The sequence below is a fragment of the Oreochromis aureus genome, linkage group 6, assembly GCF_013358895.1.
Source record: "Oreochromis aureus strain Israel breed Guangdong linkage group 6, ZZ_aureus, whole genome shotgun sequence".
NCBI classification, from domain to species: domain Eukaryota; kingdom Metazoa; phylum Chordata; class Actinopteri; order Cichliformes; family Cichlidae; genus Oreochromis; species Oreochromis aureus.
The window spans coordinates 26,651,851-26,671,066 of NC_052947.1; the positions used below are offsets into that span (position 1 = coordinate 26,651,851).

At 40.4% G+C, this 19,216-nt stretch overlaps 1 protein-coding gene and 1 long non-coding RNA gene across 4 annotated transcripts in view; one reads left to right on the forward strand and one right to left on the reverse strand.

The window, feature by feature from the left end:
• Nucleotides 1-19,216, reverse strand: part of ntn1a (netrin 1a) — a 59,015-nt gene that overhangs the window by 18,882 nt on the left and 20,917 nt on the right. Inside the window, exons 3-4 of one of the 2 annotated variants that reach the window (XM_031728043.2) lie at nt 9,567-9,755; nt 485-634 (exon numbers count right to left, since the gene is read on the reverse strand). In XM_031728043.2, coding sequence (XP_031583903.1) covers nt 485-634; nt 9,567-9,755 — 339 coding nt within the window. The remainder of the gene's footprint in view (nt 1-484; nt 635-9,566; nt 9,756-19,216) is intronic. The other variant, XM_031728051.2, reaches the window with a different exon arrangement.
• The window catches only part of LOC120440468, a 39,293-nt gene continuing 20,358 nt past the window's right edge, over nt 282-19,216 (forward strand). For both annotated transcript variants that reach the window (XR_005613272.1, XR_005613271.1), the window contains exons 1-2: nt 282-356; nt 598-667. This is a non-coding gene — a long non-coding RNA (uncharacterized LOC120440468). The remainder of the gene's footprint in view (nt 357-597; nt 668-19,216) is intronic.

Below are 19,216 nucleotides of genomic sequence, written 5' to 3' on the forward strand. Positions count from 1 at the left end.
ATTTTTCTTATGCTGGATACTGGGAGCCCCTCCCTCTCTTATCCTGTCTTGAGGTACAGACCTTCTCTCATGCGATTTCATATATTTTGATCTTTTTGTCTTCATTACAATGGAATGGCTTATAAATAATAAATTTAAAGGTTGTACACTTTAGTCATCCCATGAGAGATTGTTGTAGCTTAGAAAAGCTGATACAGCTCTTGGTCTTTATTCAGATTAATGGAGCCAACAAGCGTGTGCAGCTATAACCTTGAGGTTCACTTTTAATGGTGTGTTTTTTTAAACTAGGAAAATTCTGGATCTAAAAAAAGAAGTTGAGAAGCACTCTTCTGAAGAAAAGTGTGAGACAGTGCACGGTGGGTTTGTATCACATGTTTGTGTGTGCTCTTTGAATATGTACATATGCCTGTCATCACACCTGACCTTTTGCCAGGCCATGTTGTGCTACAGTGAGGCAGATGTGGTAAAGACTGGTTCCACGTACTTATGCAGGGGGCAATGGGCGAGCGGCTCTGCTGGTAGCCTTTAGCACAGCGGTTGCACGTGATACCAGTCACGCCGTCTTTACAGGGACATTGTCCTGTGGTTTGGTTACAGGTTTTGCCAGCAGCACCCACGGGATGGCAATCACATGCTGTGAGGAAACAGAGGAAGAAAGAGAGGCACAGTGAGTGGTCACACACACACACACACACATGTGGGGAAACACAAACATATACTATATCTATAGAGAGTGCAGGTGGGTACACAGCAGCAGTGTGTCAACAACAATAGAGTGGTGAGAGACAGGTGGAGGCGTGCATAGAGAGACAGAACTTACACAGGTCCAACGTGGACCCAACCGAGTTGAATCGTGAGTGAAAGAGCAACACGTCCTCCAAGTCTACAGACGTTTCCTGACATTTGGGCACTCTGTGTATTGTAGCCATCATTTAAATGCCGCCCTAACACATTACCAGAATCATCTCGGATCACAGATATGTCTGTTTATATATGTACCTCTGCAAGTGAGTGAGGCTATTTGAAATTGGCACGTGAATTTCTTTGAGCTGGCGACTGCGCGTGAAGTGAAGAGAAAAGTTTGTGCATGTTTACCAAATGATAAAATAATGGAGGATAATCCTAATTGCCTGTTTCTGATTATTCTCAGGCTTTGAACATGAGCCTAAAATGTCTGTCATACTTTCTCCCAAACTGGGGGGTCTATCGAACACATATGCTTCAGGAATGTAATCATTTTCCAAATGCCCCCCCCTCCTAATCCAAACCCTTAATTTATTTCACAGCCAAACCCGTCGTGTTTGGTGTTGAGTAATAGTTGTCTTAGAGGGGTTATTTTGTGTTTTCATCTGCTTTTGGTCTAAATAGTAGTGATTCTGACATGGAGGGGGAGTTAAGAGAATTAATAGGTCTTTTATACTGCAATTCTTGACAAGCTAATCCAGACCAGAACACATTTCCTAATCTATCACCATTTTCACATTTTTACTTGAAACGCCTGCAAAGCCAAAAACACAGTTTGTCAACAAACTCACAGCGCCATATTCCTCAGTGTGGAAAGATTAGATTTTCTGCTTATTTCCTGGAAACCTCGCTGCGCTATCTCTCCGAGTCGGGCCAACTCCGCTCACTCATTTCCCTTCCCTTAAGATTTTTTTTCTCCAACTGTGTCAAATGTCACTGTTAAAATCTTCACAGGTGCAGGTTTAATGTGTGGATGTATGAAAAGATTGATTTGTGTGGTGTCAGTTAGAATGCAGTGAGTTCTTGTGATTTCTTTATCTTTACTTTGATCGTGAGCAGCGATGTGGTTTTTATTTACAGAGAGGCTCTATACCCGACGAGCTCTCAGGGAGATCTACGTTACCATTGTTCTTGGGAAAAACACTGCTCTAAAGCATTAATGTAACTGTAAAAGTTCTCTTTATAACTGACTTCTGACTCTTGGAAATAACATAATTGTTGATTTGTGAGATATTCCAAAAAATGAGCCACACAACTACAAGACAACTCTGTTCTCCAGGTGAAGTAAGTGTTTTTGTGATAAGGTCTATGTGTCAGTGGGGTGCCTCCTCTCTTCTCTGTATCACACTCTCTTTTATCTCTGTTGCTTGTTTCCTGTGTTCCAGCTTCTGTGCTGCTCTTATCTGTTTTTGGTGTGTGTGCATGCATGTGTGTTTGTGTGTTGTGTGAGAGCGAGAGAGAGCTAGAAAGCGTACTTGGACTGTTGAGCCTTCTTATCAGACTCAGAAAGCCCCCCTCATTGTGTGTGTACCTATTAGTACCTTTATCAGACCAATCTGTCACTGCTTTCATTGCTTAGCTGTTCCCTCAGAGGAACAATACACACACGCATAGACCCAAACACATGGTTTCAGGAAGCCCAATAAACACTGTGCAGGCTGCTCCGGCACGTCTTCATGCCTCTAAATTTACGAGAACGTCAGAGGAGTCCGATGCAGAGGAGGGCAAAGCGAGTTTCTGCTTGGAGCTTCAGAGAGCTCAGGTTATGCTTTTAAAAGCGTGTGCCCATAATTTCAGCTCAGAGCCTCAAGCCTGCTAGTAAATCAAGGTGCACGGCACATGGTGTACAGGTGGCAAACACACAACCTCCTCCTCCTTCTCCTCCACATCTGGTCTTCTTCATCAGCTCGAGAGCTGACTGACTCGCTATCCTGTCCAGTGACAAATTGTCTGACTCAGTGACACACCTGTTGACTAGAAGACTGACTAACTCCAGAGGTGCAAGTGAGAGTTTCTGGTTTAAGTGTGTGTCCACTTAAACGGTTAAGTGGCCTTGTGCTGTGCTTCAGGGATACTCCAGATGGCTTGGGGAGATATGGGGACCAGAGGGCAAGAGGCCCTTCTTTCTCAACGCTTCCAAGAAAGAAAACCTGAGAGACATCTAAAATAAGACCTGGATTATGTTTATAAGAGAACCTGCGACCTTTTTCTAATGACAGAAAACCTGTAACCTGGGGGGTTAGTTATGCATTACTGTCATGTGTCTAGATGAAAAAGGAATTCCTGACACTAAAGGGAGCCTTTGCCGCTGGGAGTTGCATTTTAAAGAATGAAAAACGTCCGCAGTTAATGAGGAGGGAAGAAGACTTTTTCAAAGGCAAGCGGTCGGGCCCAAGTCTGAGATTGCACAATGCGAGAATTTTGAGTTCTGCCTATCGTTTACCATAAAGCTGGTGTTTGAAGTCTGAACTCCACTCCCTCATTGGTTTGTGCACACTGTGCCAGTAAGAATAATTTGTTGGCCCTGGATTAAAGCCAAGCTTCCCGAGTCTGTGTTCTATTATAATTAGGTTTCTGCTCCTCCACAAGTATTTTTGGAGAGCAAAAGAAAGATGTGTGTTATTCAGTTGTTTTACTATAAACAGCTTTCTAAATGGCATGCGTACCTAATAGAGGGTGCATTCTTGCTTCTTGTATTTTTTAGTGTTTTATTGAGGAGAATAATAGGGCTGCAATGGCCCGAGGAGTCATGTTTTGGCCACCGCGAGAGCCGAAAATGTTTTTCAAGAGCTTATTTTGTGAATGATGTTTAATGCGCAGCACATTAAACACATGTGTGTTCTGCTAATTGATATCAGCACACCCCTGTAAAGAATAAAAAAATAAAAAAATTTAAAAGTTAAAAGTGAAGTAATGAAAAGCAATATTTTTCAAAACCCTCGTAGAAAACATTTTTATGTGTGGTCAATGAGAAAAAATTCAACTGTATCAATCGAAGACATATGCGAAGGAAGGAGGGTTGAAGCGTGCTATTCTGATTGAAACAGACTATCCCTCCGTCAAAGCCTAATTGTCCCCTGTATGCAGAATATGTTCCTCATCATCCAACTGACCAATGTAATTACATGATGGTTGATGTTCACATTTAAAGGCTCTGAAGGTTTGAACTTAATCCATCCATCGCAGAACCAGTGCCAAGCTTGAGATTAATGTTAGTACATTTTTTGATGTTCTATGAGGAGAACTAATCAAGAGCAGGTCTTTTTTATTTGTTGTGGACTTCTCTTGTATTTTTTAGATATTGTAGTATTTAGCCTACAGAGCAAAGCTTGTGAACTAGATTGGACAGTTCACTCTGCTTGAAAAACATAAGGCATGCCTTACTCGCCAAACACTGTATTGCTAAACACACCGGCAAGCTGGTGTATGTTAAATGCCAAATTTCCATGGTAGCAAGGCATTGCTGCTAGCTATTGACCCCTCCACCCTCCACAACTCACCTATAGGCTACACATTAGTCCCCAGGTTCTCTATATGACATATTTTGAGAGTAGCGAAGCACTCGGAACCTGGAAGCCAAATTGTAACCATATTCTGCTACTGTATAACATAATTTTAAAAGATAGGACTAACTTTTGAAATAAGTATCAAAGTCATAAATTTAAAAAATGGATCAGCTACTTAAACTTTACATATTGCTGTAGAGTTTTATGTATTATCTTTATTACGTGTCGAAAGCATCGAAGACCACACGGACTGCTGCTTCTTGTCGTCTTTTCAAATCTGATCATCATCCCTTTAAGCTAAACTGAAATACACTCAGTGTGTGTTATTTAGAGGCATCAAAGGGTTAAAGATACAAACAAGAGCTGATTGAAAATCCTTCTGAGTTTACACTCTTTCTCAATGAGGGGTAAAGTAATAAATTTCAGCCTGTGTATGTGGCCACCGGGCAGGGCTAACTTTGTAATAGATGTGCCTCTGCCCCTTTTTTTCACTCCTGATGACCTCCTATGGAAACGGGCTGCTTTCTGAGAGGATTGTGTTACACATATAAAAGCAAACTGGAGTTCTCCTCGACATGCCCGCGCTCCTGCAGCACTCATTCTCTTCCAAAAGCCACACGGCAAAGGGCTCTCTCTCTTTGAGTTCAATAAATAACCAGACCGCTTAATTGCTGTCACTTCGGTGCAGAGCCTACGCTGCTTGAGGAGCAGACAGAAATTAGTTCTGCGGTTTGAGTTCCATTGAATTATCTTGAGTTATGATGTGGTAAACCTGAGAGAATTTGGCAGGGCAGAACTTTGAAAGCATACGAAGGTGTCTGAGAGAGGGGAAAAAAGCGGTGTGCGGTAACTTTGCAAAGTTCATTAGCAAAGAGAGAGCGACAGACAAAGAGAGCATGTAACACAGTGACACATATCTTTAAAGTCTTCATCGGTAAGTTTCCAAATATAGTTTGAAAAAAAAAAATGTTTTAATTGGCAAAAGAACGAGTTCATGCTTCGTATCGTTTATCAGCTTGGGGTAATTACCACAGATCCCCTTATTATAAGTCTAATTTGATGTAACCGAATACCTCGGTAGAACTTGGACAGTGTTTGCTTGTAATTACACCGTGCTGGGAGAGGTGGGAGGTGCATAAACCCTGGCAAATTTCATGGATCAAATTGAACAAAACCGTTTGGGTAAGCTGACGATTTTATAAACAATGATGAAATCTGTTTATACGTCACTTCGGTGAGAGGCAGCGGTGTACGTGAAGGAGTCGAGAAGAAATCAATCCCTAGTGTGGGTGAGATGATTTAGTGTTCACTAGTTTCAGAACACTGATGTAATGAGTATATGACATGACTCCACTCCTGCTATGAGCCTCTGGGACTGTCATTATCCTGTAACAATAACATTATTATAGATCATATGATTTAATTGTTCAGCGGTTTCGCAGACTTCATTTATCACAGTGTTGGGTTTTGCATGAAATAAGTGCGTGCATGACAACATTAATGCTGATTTGACTGGTAATGAATATAAATAATAATAATTCCATGATCAGTTAATCTTTTAATGACTTTTTTCAATTAATCATTCATAATTAAGATATAAATAAAACTGAATGGAATTAAAGTGCTTTTTGAAATGCCAATAAAGTGAAAAATGTTCTTTCCATCATTCTTAGTTTGGAAGGAGGTTGCAGACTGCTTGCTTTGTTTCAAAATACAAAGATATTCAATTACAAACCCAACTCCAAAAATGTTGGGATGCTGTGTAAAATGTAAATAAAATAAAATAAAATAAAAAAACAACAGAATGTTTTGACTTGCAATGCTCATTGTTCAAACCGAGACATTTTACTATTTCATGAAAAATATCGACTCATTTTGAATTTAATGGTACATCTCGAAAAGTTGGGACTGGGAACAAAAGTAAGGTGTTCTTTTTTTTTTTAGGAAGAAACAGATGGAGGAACATTTTGCAACTAATTAGGTTAACTGGTCTGTAACATGACTGGGTATAAAAAGAGGACTTAAATAGACAAAGTTTGCCAGACCACAAAAAACTTTTGGAACAATTTCAAAATAATGTTTCTCAATGCAAACTTGTGAAGCCTCTGAATAACTCATCATCTACAGTACATAAATAATATCCTCAAAAGACTCGGAAAAGTTGGAGAAATCTCATGTGCATAAGGGACAGACCTGGAAACCTAAATCTGATGTTTTAAATTTGAAATTCTTATTTGGAAAAAATGGGCACAGCATCCTCTGTTGGGACCATCCAGCTTGTTATTGATGCTTGCGTTAAAAAGCCTGCATTCCTGTTAGTACAGGAATGCATTAGTGCCCACAGAACTGGCAGTCTGCACATCTGGAAAGGCATCATCAGTGTTTAAAGTTATGTACTGGTTTTAAAGAAACATATTCTCCCATCCAGATGACAACTTTTTCAGAAAAGGCCTCGCATATATCAGCAACACATTGCTAAATCGTATACTGCCTGTATTACAACAGCATGGCTTCATAGCAGAAGAGTCCAGTTGCTGAACAGATCTGCCTGCAGTCCGGCTCTTCCACCAACTGAAAACATTTTATGCATCATGAAGCAGAAAACACAACCAAGACTGTTGACCTGGCAGAAAGTAAATTTTCTCAGTATTTAAATTTGATACATTTTCAATTTTGTAAATACAATCTGGGTTCTAATATTATTATATTTTATAAAGTATTCCAACTCTTTTGGAATTGAGGTTATGCATTAAAATCAAAAGCAGGAAATTCTTTTGACAAACTGAGAACAGCGTCTCACATTTCATCTTCTGTTATTACAACTGATTTAGTCAGTTCATTAATTTATTTAATATAGAATTTAAATATAAAAGGGTTTCTAATGGACAGTTAAACAGCAAGAGAAGGTGCACAGAGTCTATAGAAGCAGAAGACACAGATGAAGATGGGGGGAGCAGAGTTTCTCTTACGCTCTGAATCCGAATCACTAGTTATCAGGAAAGCTTTACTCGAGCACAGAATGCAGAGCCAGCCCCACATACCCAGATGCACATACTATACATCACTTTACTGCAGATGTCAGAGGTCCACACTACGTGCATTTTTCACAGCTTTTGACTCACTGTTTTGACTTAACTTCATGACTCATTTATCCAAAGTTTCGCAACATCAAATTAGTCATCATTGTATGAGAACACATTTCCACATCAGTGAAAACAGATTATTTTTTTCTCTTTCAGCTAAACTACTTTCTATTGATGGTAAAAAAAAAAAACCCCAACCTTTTATTGTAACCTTAACCAGGGATTTTTTTTAATACTCATATTATATTGCTTTAACTTTACCAGAATGGTAACTACAACATAATTTTCGTGCTTTATCCTTTTTTTTTCAGCCAAACACTTGTTTTTGTTTTCAGGATTTCTCATATAAGTGGCATCTGAGCACATGGAGAAATCACCAGTGCAAGAAATTAAAAAGTAATAAAAGTCATCTGTAATCATATGAAACATTGAATAAATTGATATAGTTTATGGTTTTAGAAAATATGGTAAAATAGGAAGATCGCACTACTATTTGTAGCTAATACTGCGTCTACTATAAATTATAAGTGTGGGTTTACATTTTATATTTGCACAGCAGGACTATGAGGAGCCTAGTTTTCCAGTGTGAGGAACTAGCACCAATGAATGTGAGTTATGAGATGCTGAAAGAATCAAGTCTTAGACACACGAGAAGAGATGTAAAAACAACAAAAAAAGAGGTGAAATCTCCCAAATAAGCCAGCCTGGTAGACACAGCAGCAGATAGGGGTTAAACGACACAAAACGTCCTGTCGTGATGAATGCGTGTTTGCATTCCTGGCCGACCGGAGAATGGGCCCGAAGCCATGGAAGGTGTTAAAATCACTTGAGGAATATTGGTCATGAGTGACTCGAGGCGGGGAATTACTTCCAGCATTTCTAGAGGCCTTTGTTATTAATTTGTCTTTGCGCGGGGAAGAAAATGTGCTCGATGCGGTTGCTGAATGACAGGAATTTAATGTGACTGAGTGAAACATCTGTGACGTTCTTTTGCATTAGGTCAGTAAATGTTTTTGTTGCAGCAGCATGAAGCATGTCAACACGGAAAAGTGCACGTTCTCCAAGGTTTTATGGTCAATACTGAGAAACGAGCAGACGCTGAGGACAAATATCTTTCATCAGTGGTGTCGTTTGTATTCGTAATGAGCGCAGCTGACTCCAACACAACTTTACACGCCATTGTTTCATCTCAACATGTTTTTTAAAGATGTTTGATGCTTTATAGACATGCTCCCTCTTAAACTAACAAATGGGTGGTTACTTTTTTTTTCATTTCTGTTGAATGATATAAGAAAACTGTGGCTCAAACTGTCAGCACACAGATAGATAGCGCTTCCTTCGCTCTCTTTCAGAGCGCTCTGAAACCCTCCAACAGGTTTGCTTGTATTTCAGTGTATAAGCGTAGATGCTTTATCCATACAGAGTAAATCTGAGGTGACTCTGGGCCTGTTTGCACAGGGATTCAGTTCCTGTTATCTTTCCCTGGAGCTATAGCAGAAGTGAGAAAACATACTCTCTCTCTTTTCAGTCACCGTCACTTCTTCCTCCGCCTCCACCACCTCTCTGTCTTTGACCCTTATTAGCTACGGTGAGGGCCGATGGCATGCGATTCATCCAGCAGTGAGTAGTGAGCACACCTGCGTAGGGGTGTGTCCCCTTCCTCTCGTCCTCTTCTTCTAACCCATCAGTCCTCCCTCCCTCCCATCTTTCATTCTCCTGCCATCCTTCTGGTCTTGACTTTTTGCTTTGTTTCCTGCTCTCTTTTCACTTCGTTTTGCAGCACTTGAACCAGTCTCCCTGGGTTCTCATTAGTCTTTGACTCGCACCGAGGATCACTTCACACCTCAGCTCTGTTTGTTTTTCTTGTCCTGTCATCCCCTCACCCCAGCGCGAACTAAGCCAAATAACTCAGCGTCGACGAGGGAACTCCCAGCCCGACCCGCCCATACCACCACCACCACCACCACCACCGTCGCGACCTCCACAATCCCAAAAGACCCCCAACTCATCTTCGCTGACAGAGGAAGATGAGGGTGAGACACGCTTTGGAACGTGAAGACCACAAATCCTCTTGTTCCTGCCTTTATATAAAATCCACTCTTAAAAAAGCAGCGTATATCATAATGTTAACATTGGCTTCTATGTTCAGTACACACTGTATGAAAGCCAAGGGACTCTTGATCAATCCGAGCCCCGTTCACTTCCAAAATAGAAGACAAACAGAGCCCTGTACCTTTGCAGGCTTTTCTATGTGAGATCGGTTTCGACAGGTCTCTGTAGTAACCCTCCTTGCAATAGTGGCAGTGGCGACCTGCCGTGTTGTGGCGACAGTTGAGGCAGACTCCTCCGCTCTTCCTCCCCGACAGTTTGTAGAGCTCCATGTTGAAACGACACCTTCGGGCGTGAAGGTTACAGTTGCAGGCTGTGGGGGAAACACAACAGAACGCAAACAGATTAAATTAATGCAATTAGATGTTTTACTGAACAGATCATTACATTATATCTAATGCACATTTTCCATTTTCATTATTATTACTGTTTCAGTATATTTTGTGATTTAAGACAGTTTTTTTTAATCTATTTGCTAGAGTTAGGGTTAGTCTACCTCTCTTGATCAAATATTCTGCACAGCCTTTTTCTTTTCCTAAAGGTCCTCTCCAGAGTCCATACTGTACTAGTTAGAAAGTGAAAAGCTTGTATTACCATTTCTCTATTACATGCAAATCCCTGCAAGTATGTGCGAGACCCCTCTCTGCCTCTTGTTTACTGATGAGTACAGTTGCCAGTGCTGAGTTTAATTAGCCGGCTAATGTTTATTCATGACTTTCTGGCAGCAGAGTGAGGCAGACATGCCCAACTTCATTAGGGCCGGCCGTCCGAGACACCAGTCCTCCTCCACCACAGACACATTCATGCATTATTAACCGCAGCACTTCTGATACAGTTTGTGGCACGACTGTGTGCGGTTCTACACGGTACAGTGTGCGTGTAGCTAAAGGGGGTTATCTGGATCCAACTATGTCCCATGGTTGATTCATCTGTCCGCGTGCTTCTGCACTGACAGCTCGCGCTATCATCTACCTGTCATAACGGAAGAAGGCTGAGGGCTTACTTCCCTCGGCTTCCCTCGACCAGATTTCTCACTGGTATGCTCAGTGTGTGTACATTTCTGAACATGTCTGGGACCTCTGAGACTTCTTCTCTCCACTCCAAGGACCTAATTACAATATCTAAAACACACACATACATATCTTAGTGTCTTATCAGTAGTGACTATTGGTGGCTTTGCTTCCAGGATGGCACCGGTTTAATTAGTCATGCTTTTTTTTTGCTCGTTGACCATCCCTGCTTTATCATTTTTGTCATAAAACTTACTCAGATTGATCCCATTTTAAAAGTAATCTAAAAAAAGAAGAATTATCACAATACTAGAAGATGGTAATATTTCCAAGACATTTAATAGCAATTAAAGATATTTTCTTCAATCTGTTTAAATAGTCTTTGTTCTCCAAGCTTACTTATCTTATTGAGAACTATATTTGTGTCCCAGATATGATGTTTTATTATTGCCTTGAGCTAGATTTACACCTGTTCATGTCTTTACTTACTGACTTCATTCAATAACCCGTGAAGTCCACAGTTGGAACCAACCCAGTACTGGGTGTCTATACGCATGCTGAAATGTTGTGATGAAAACGTGTTGAGAGATGAAAATGCATAAAGCATCCATTCAAAGACCTTTTATGACTAAATGTTTTTTTTAGCTACAACATATAAATACACAATGGATTAAATTATAGGCTTTTTAGAAGTCTCTCAAATGATCTGCGTCTCTGTGTTGAAATCCTTGAGCTGGATAGTTTCACACCCTTTCTGAACACAGCCCCCCCAGAGAATTTGCCCATTTGTACCAAAGGGCATGTTGGTTATAGTAGGGTTGAGCTGTGAGATATTATACTTCATAAGAGATTATCACAGATGAATGCCCATCTAAACCTTTATACTCTCCGGGACTGATGTAAGTATGTTCACAGCGCTTCTTCAATGACCCTCAACTTAGAAAGAGTGGTTGATCTGCGCTTACTGTTTTCAAAATTATATCATCAAGCATAGACAAGCTAAAAATTGCTGCCTGGCATGAGCTTATCAGGAGTCCCACAAAGTTATGTCTGTTATTTAGCCATCACAGTTTTTTTACAGACAGGAAAAAAGCCAATTTTATGCCTCTAGTAGTGATTTGGACGATATCTAACACAAATAAAAATTGTATTGTTTTGTTCTTTTTAATAAGCAGTGTTAGTAAATACTACTTTTACCTTATAGAACAACTTTGGCCTGTTTTCAATCAAGCTAATTGCTTCAGTCTGGATAGCGAGTCTGTAGTCGCCTGTAACCGCCCCCAGGTGAGCAGTAAAAAGAAGTGTGAAGTGATACCTTTTAAACAAGTGTAACTGAATTAGCTGGATGAAGCTAAGCTTGCCTACAGTCTTTCAACACCTCCCATAGAGTGAGCCATGACTATTTCAAATGACAAAAAGCTGCATTTAAATGTTGCATCTCTTACAAACTTTTAACCTTCAACTGTAGAATTTAGCAGGAAATTGATTTGTTTATTCGATGCTGCTGTTTCCTGCACTTCCACTGTCTGTGTGTGTTTTGGAAAGTTGGCTAATTAGTTTCTTTGAGTGGTTCCCAGCCTCCATCAACTGACCTCAGTCTCATAGAAGTACTTAGACAGCCTTCCTGCTGCTAATTAGAGGGAAATTTCAAGCAACAGAGCTGGAGGTTGAGGTTAAGCTCATCATACTCACGATAAGCCTGGTAATTGAGCAATGTTGGTCACAGCAATGATTTGTTGTAAAGAGACACTCAAGCAAGTGATTTCTGCCACTTTCACTCCAAATCGACTAAAGCTGCTGGCTGCTCATTACCACAACTGTAAAGACACATTAGGAAGAATAAGCGGCTAAGAAAATTGTGAAAAGGAAACACTGGTTACACTTTTTTGTACAATATTGTTAGATTTCTAATGTCCCATCCACACATCATATATATAGAGAGAGATATCTATCTATCTATCTATCTATCTATCTATCTATCTATCTATCTATCTATCTATCTATCTATCTATCTATCTATCTATCTATCTATTTATCTGTCTATCTATCTATCTACCTATATCTAATAATATATATATCATTTCCACTGGTCTAAAATGATTCCAGCCTACCTGCTCCTTCTCTCACCCAATTCATACCCTAAACAGATCCAGCAAACCAAAACCCAACACCACTGCATGCAAGCAGGGGAGCAGCCGGAGGTCTGCTATTCTTTGCCCCACTCTCAAACAAACACCAAGGGGAGTCCACACATGAACAGTTTACTTTTAATCCTATGGATGACCCAAAAGTAATCAGATTAACTTCTAACCCAACCCTAAGACAGAACGGAAAAATACTGGCCTTTCGTACTCTCTCTTTGACTTTGGTGTGAAAAAGTTTAAGGAAAAAAAGCCTAAAGTTCACAAAAACTTATCACTGAAAATATTTTCCCCAAGTACGCTGAACAACTTGCTACAAGCCCTGCACTGTAGTGTGCATTAAACTCTATGATGGCAGCATGTAACGCACAATTTTCTCTCACAAACTTAAAACATACACATATATAGAAACATGCTGTTTCTGGATCCACAGTGTTTGCCTGCTCCTTCACCCTTATAACACACAAGCTACAAAAGCTTGGCAGGGTCACTGCTTGTCACGTATGTCACTGAAATCAAATAGAGCCACATGGTGTCCTAGTTTAATATAATCAATGCTATTCTACCTGGATATTCATCTTTAACCATAATATGTTTTTGATGGACTAAAGGATAATAAGATGTCAAATAAGTTAGTATAAGTACTGCTTTTTTTCTTTTTGACAAATACAATATGTCTTAATGTGGAGGTCAGGTTAATATGGCAGAAAAGCATTTACCCTTAAATTTGCTTAAAGATGCATTATGGGATTTACTGGGGCAGCGGGCAGAGCTGTACCAGATATGGTTCTGTATATTAAATAATATGTTGCTTAATTTGTAACATAACTACAAAACTATCAAAGATGTAGTAGAGTTAAAAGAATAATACAGCTCTAAACTGCAGCAGAGTAGAAATAATAATTGAATGGGAAATATTCATCGTTGACATGTAAATATTTGTACAGTATATTTGAATAAATGTAGTTTAAGTAAGTGGGGGTGAATGAGCTCAGGCATGCGTATGGCTGTACTGACTGTTAACAGACAGCAGCCGCAAAAATGTTACTGTAAGCTGAAGGATACTTGGCATCCTTGTGCTTATAGAAATATGTCAAAAGAAAAACAAAGCTGCTATTATGCTGCGATGTCTGGGGTTTCAGCACAGACGTCACAATTGTTTTGCAGCTGAATTGAATCCTGGTTTGTATTGTTGCAGCAAAGTGTGATTTAAAGGCATTAGGTTAGTGACAGGTAACTCCAGCAGCACCCGCGTTTGTGTGGAGACAAATGAAGATTTCCTGATGGTGGAATTTTCCTACAAAGAGTGAATCACCCATCGCTGATCCACCGACAGCCGCTGTTTCTCCCAAAACAATGAAAGAATTTCACTTTAAAAAAAAAACCCCACTATCATAAGTGTTCAACAAAACAATGTGTGATGTGCAGTCACAGAAATATTTACATTTAATCTGTAGCCAACAAGTACTACAAATACTGCTGGTTACATGTAAGCTTATAAAGACGTGTTTGCACTACAGTCATTTTAATTGTATCCTGTTTTCAGTATCTGGTTCAAGTGTTTATTTAGTTTTCTATGCATTACATCAGTTCTCCTTTTTATCTTGTGCCTGTTGATCCAGGCACGGGCAGGGTAAAGGCAGGAATTACTAAATAAAAACAGAATTAAATGAGAGTGTTTTAAGACACCGAGATGACAGACATACTAAACTCAGCGTTTGAAGTTCTCTTTGGATACAGAAACAATCATGCCATAAAGAATATTTATTATTTTAGACTGTGCCACAATGGGGTTAGGTGCTTTTTGAAAAAATAAACACGTTTCTACACATATTGGTAGTAACCTGTAAATTATGTTCTTGTAGGCATGAGAAGTCTGTCGTTTTCTTTTGGTTTTCTTTATGAAATCAGCAAATGTTTCATACTGAGGTTTTAAAACTGGGATAAAAAGTCCATTATGACAAATAGAAAATGACTCAAAACACTTCTCACTGCAACACGGAGTTGCAAATCTCTACAGGGTGATGTGTTGAGAAAAAAAATCGGAAAAAAATCTCCTCTCTGAATGAGAGGAAGCACTAATAATGAAAAGGAAGGGTGCAATGTGTGAGGGAGTTGATGGTTTTGTGTGTGCGGACCTGTTTGATGTTCATGTATGGTGTGAAGCACCCTGGGAATGCCATGGAACTAGGGTGATGGAGCGTGCGTGCAGGCGAGTGGGAAGAAGTTATGGATGGGAGAGTGAGGCGCCCGCTGCAGAGATTATATCAGGCTAATTTAATTCCTTTATTGCAGCCAATTAGCCGCAGCACTTTAGCCCCCTGTGAGCCCTCTGGCCCTCTTCACTGTGTCTCTAATAACCCCTAACTAAACTCTGGATCTCTGCCTTCCCCAAAGGAGGCCCAGTTTCAGTATTTTTAACAAGCGCTTTGCCTCATACGCTGCATGTACTAAGGGTGAAAGAAATTTTTTTTAAAGGAAAAAATATATATAGATGAGAAGAGAAAGAAAGTGCCTGAGAAAAGAAAAAATAAGGCGGACAGAGGGATGGGAAGAGATCAGTCTGCTGCTGTTGCCGCTGCTACTTGCAGGCCTAACTTGAGGAGACTTGACTAATTGAGATCAGGTCATACAGAATATTCATCAGTCCTGCAGATTTATCAAAGGCAGATTAAAAATGCAGTGTGGACTGATTTCCAGTGGACGGATTCCATCTGCTGTCAAGCAGCCGTAACCTTGTCAGACCGCTTTTCAGTCAACCTGTTTATTTATCTGTCCTTTCTTTATTCCATTATTTAACATATATGGTTTTTAGTTTTAATGTTTTTTTAGCGTAAGTTTTGCAACTCAGGGCGCGAGCATGGAGAGCATGGTACCAGTTCTGTCACTGTGCGATAAAATGTAGCTTAACTGAAAGATGCAACTAAAGAGCTGTGAGAACTGGTGTGTTTGAGTCCCTCATGATGCTATTAGCAGTGGAGTGAAGGTCAGTATTAAGCTATGGATTTACAGTAGATTGAGGTAAATACTACCAAAAAGAGTAGAACTATACTTCTGTCAGTCTGCCCCAGGGCAGCTGTGGCTACAACAGTAGCTTGCCTCCACCAGTGTGTGAATGTGAGCGTGAATGAATAGTGGAATTGTAAAGTGCTTTGAGGGTCTCGAAAAGTGCTGTATAAATGCAATCCATTATTATTACAGTTCTCTATCCAGCTCTCCTCCCAGATCTAGTATACTACATTAAAAGTCAGTTCTAGAAATATAATATAAGAAGATAAAGTTTTTATTTTCTTGACTTAAATTGTAAACTTGGGCTTATTTTATTAAATAGACTTCTTTAATGGAAATGTAGTTACAAACCATCGTGTCTGATATTTTGTATGTTGTATACTTTAATAATTCCAGTAACTACGTTCTCTCCTGTTAAGTTTCCCTCTGCACTCTGTATCACAAATAAAGCTTATTACCTGTTGTATTTTTTTTTTTTTTAAGAAAAAGGAACACAAATAAAACACAGATATGACACTATCACTGATTTTTCTTTAAATTTGTCCTAAAACTGTAGTCCGTCAAAACGGACCAATATTCATTCAGTTATGTTTGCACTGAAGAGAAAACGGTTACGGAACAAATTTCTTTCTGCTGATTTTTAAATACAAAATACAAATGAAACAAATGCAACTGAAAAAAAAATCCCCCAAATTTTAAATGCATTTCATTTCATTTGTGTACACGTGGCCTTACGCTCTATAGCAGCGTACAGCAGCGCTAGGCCAGCCCGCTGCATGCTGAGCTAAATGGCCCATATATTCACTCGCTGTCTGCATGTGGGGGCTAATAAGGCCTTTCCTTTTTCAAGAGTCTAACTAGCCACACAGAACCACAACAACAAAGAAAGGCCTAATGGCCTCCAATTTCCCGCATTAGTGCCCATTTAATGGCTGACCTGCCCTCTCGTTAGGCAGCGCAGCATGGGAGCACTTCTCAGCCTCGATGCGTGTGCGCGCACTTTCACATTAACACACACACACGTACACACACACAGTTTTTCACCCTCCAAAGCCACACTGCCTCAGGCCCCTGCAACACTTCCACCCCACGCTGAGACTGCATAATAGACCAGTTTGTAAAAGGGCTACCCTGTGATCAGTGGTGCATCCATTTGCTGAGTAATCAAGGATCTTTTGTCTGAGCGGTGTGCGTGGAGCAGAAAGCGTGTGTGAGAAGGTACGCGTGCACGCGCGAGTGTAAGCGCGCACGCTTCCATGAGAGAGATTCTCTCTTCCAGTCTGTCTTTATTTTTGCGTCCATCGCCGGTAAAATGTGTGTCTCCAAGTGAGTGTTTGCGTAATTCCCAGATAAAGTGGCGTTGCCTGGAAAAGATCTCCTTCAGTTTGTGTCTATGGGAAAACAACAGCTGACATACAGTGCGGGAATAAAAGGACCCTGGGTTGAGCCACAGAGGGGCTGACGAGAGTGCGTTGTGTATATGTCAGCTATGCCATAAAAATGCCATGGGTGGAGGATGACATTGGCAGGTCCTATTCAGCTCCATAGTGGTGAAAGGCCTTTTAGGATGAATAAAGATTCTTGGGCCCTGTCAGGTCTCCATAGCTCCCGGCTGAACAATACCCACTAAGAGCAGCTGTCTTAATAGCATAAGGGCCTGACAGCTTTAGGAGTAATGCAATGCTGAAAGCAGTATCTACATAAACTTTGGCTGAGTCCAGACAGCGATCCGCTGTGCGATATCACAATATAGTCCAACAGTACCGAACTGTTGCTTAGATAGCTTAAACAGTGAATGTGTTCTGTATGTTTCTCGTAGACATTAAGTCTTTAAGGAACAACCTGAACTGATAACGTTGGCAGAGCCATATGACCTCTATATTCAGGAGCCCCATGTGTGAACGGATGTAGTGGCACGATAGCAAAAGATTTCTCCTGAGCGTGATGATGATTGGAACTAACTGGATTTACAGTTCCTGTATCAGGAAGACCAAAAATCGCTGGGCTCACTTAAGAGAGCTGTTGAGTTTTTATTGAAAGGCCATGAGTGGGAATAGTGTATAAATGTATTGTGTTTGACTGATGAAGCAATGTTTCCCTTACAAAGTAAGCGTGGATTATTGAAACAAGTGCCTGATGTTTCTTTCCGCCATCACTGTCTGATCTGATAATCACAGTGTGAACTGTTTGAGTCTTAGCTCCTTCTCAAGTATTAGCTGTAAATCAGTTGTGCAATGGTTTGAAACCACAGTACAGCTCCTTGTCACCTGGCTGTCAAAGCCAAGCATAATAACCTTTCTCCCCAGTCTTGCTCTCTGTTGTTTTACATCCAGCCATTATCCAGCCCTGTCTCCTTCACTAGAAGCATCACACATCTACAAACTCCACTAAGGCATAGGAAACAGGCGAGACAGATCTCCAAATCTTCCCAAAACAAAGGCTCTCCCTGCTCATGTCAAACATCACCTCCAGTCTGTTTACTTAGTGAGTTTGGTTTCTATGGGACTAGCAGATCCATAGTGTTTTGGGTTCATATAACTCCTGGCAGGTCGTCTTGTGCGTTGCTGGCCCTGAGGCTGACAGGGATGGGCTGGTGCTGTCAGTGTTAGACAATAAGACAGAGTTTACACAAGGCTAACTCCATAGCTGTGATTCATGCTAATCCCACAACCTCTGCAATTAAAGTCATCTTTGTCTTCCAACAATGTCAACTAAAGATTTTAAACCCATCATCTTATAACAGAATACATTTGGCCAACACTGATTGGTGACTGTTAGATGAGTAAAATAAATGGTGTTTGAAGTTAGATGCTTTACAGATTAGATAAGCTGGTTTGGCTCTTTAGGCTGAAAACACAGAGAGCGTTTGTTCCATTGTCAGCAGTCCCATGTCCCCACTCTTTCTTTTTCTTTCTTATTTGGTTACTTTTTTCCCCCTTCAGATGCATTTTTTATTTACAGCATGTGAAGAGTAGCCCCAGGGTGACGTTCACTACCTTCATTTGGAAAGCACTCCCATTTTGCATCGGCTCCGCCTTGCTTAAGTGTAAGTGGATGAGTGCTGGGGTAGGGATAAGCTAGATTTAGATTTCTTTCTGCTGGGTAAACATTTAAAAATATGATGGGAATTATTGATACAAGTGGTTTTCTGGATCCTTTTGCCTTTTTAACGTCATCCTTTGTTGACACTAAAAGTTCATTATTGACTTTGGAAGCAACAGTTGGCAAAAATATCACCAGAAGGTCCACTCTACAGCTGTCTGGAGATTTTACACGAGCACTTTAAGGACCTGTCATTCTCCCTGACTTAGGAGCAAGTGTTTATTTGGTAAATTTAAGCCAAAATGGACATTTTTGCTCTAATATTTGCACAGAAATGGAAATCAATGCTAAATGGAAGCTCTGCTCAACTATATGCTAATTAGCAATTGCAGCGGCATGGCCATGCTAAGCAGGTGGGCAAGCTTTCACCTACACACACACACACACACACACACACACACACACACACACACACACACACACACACACACACACACACACACACACACATTCCTTTGTGAAGTCAGCATTACTAGGCTACCACTTGAACTGTGCAATGTCTCCCCTCTTCA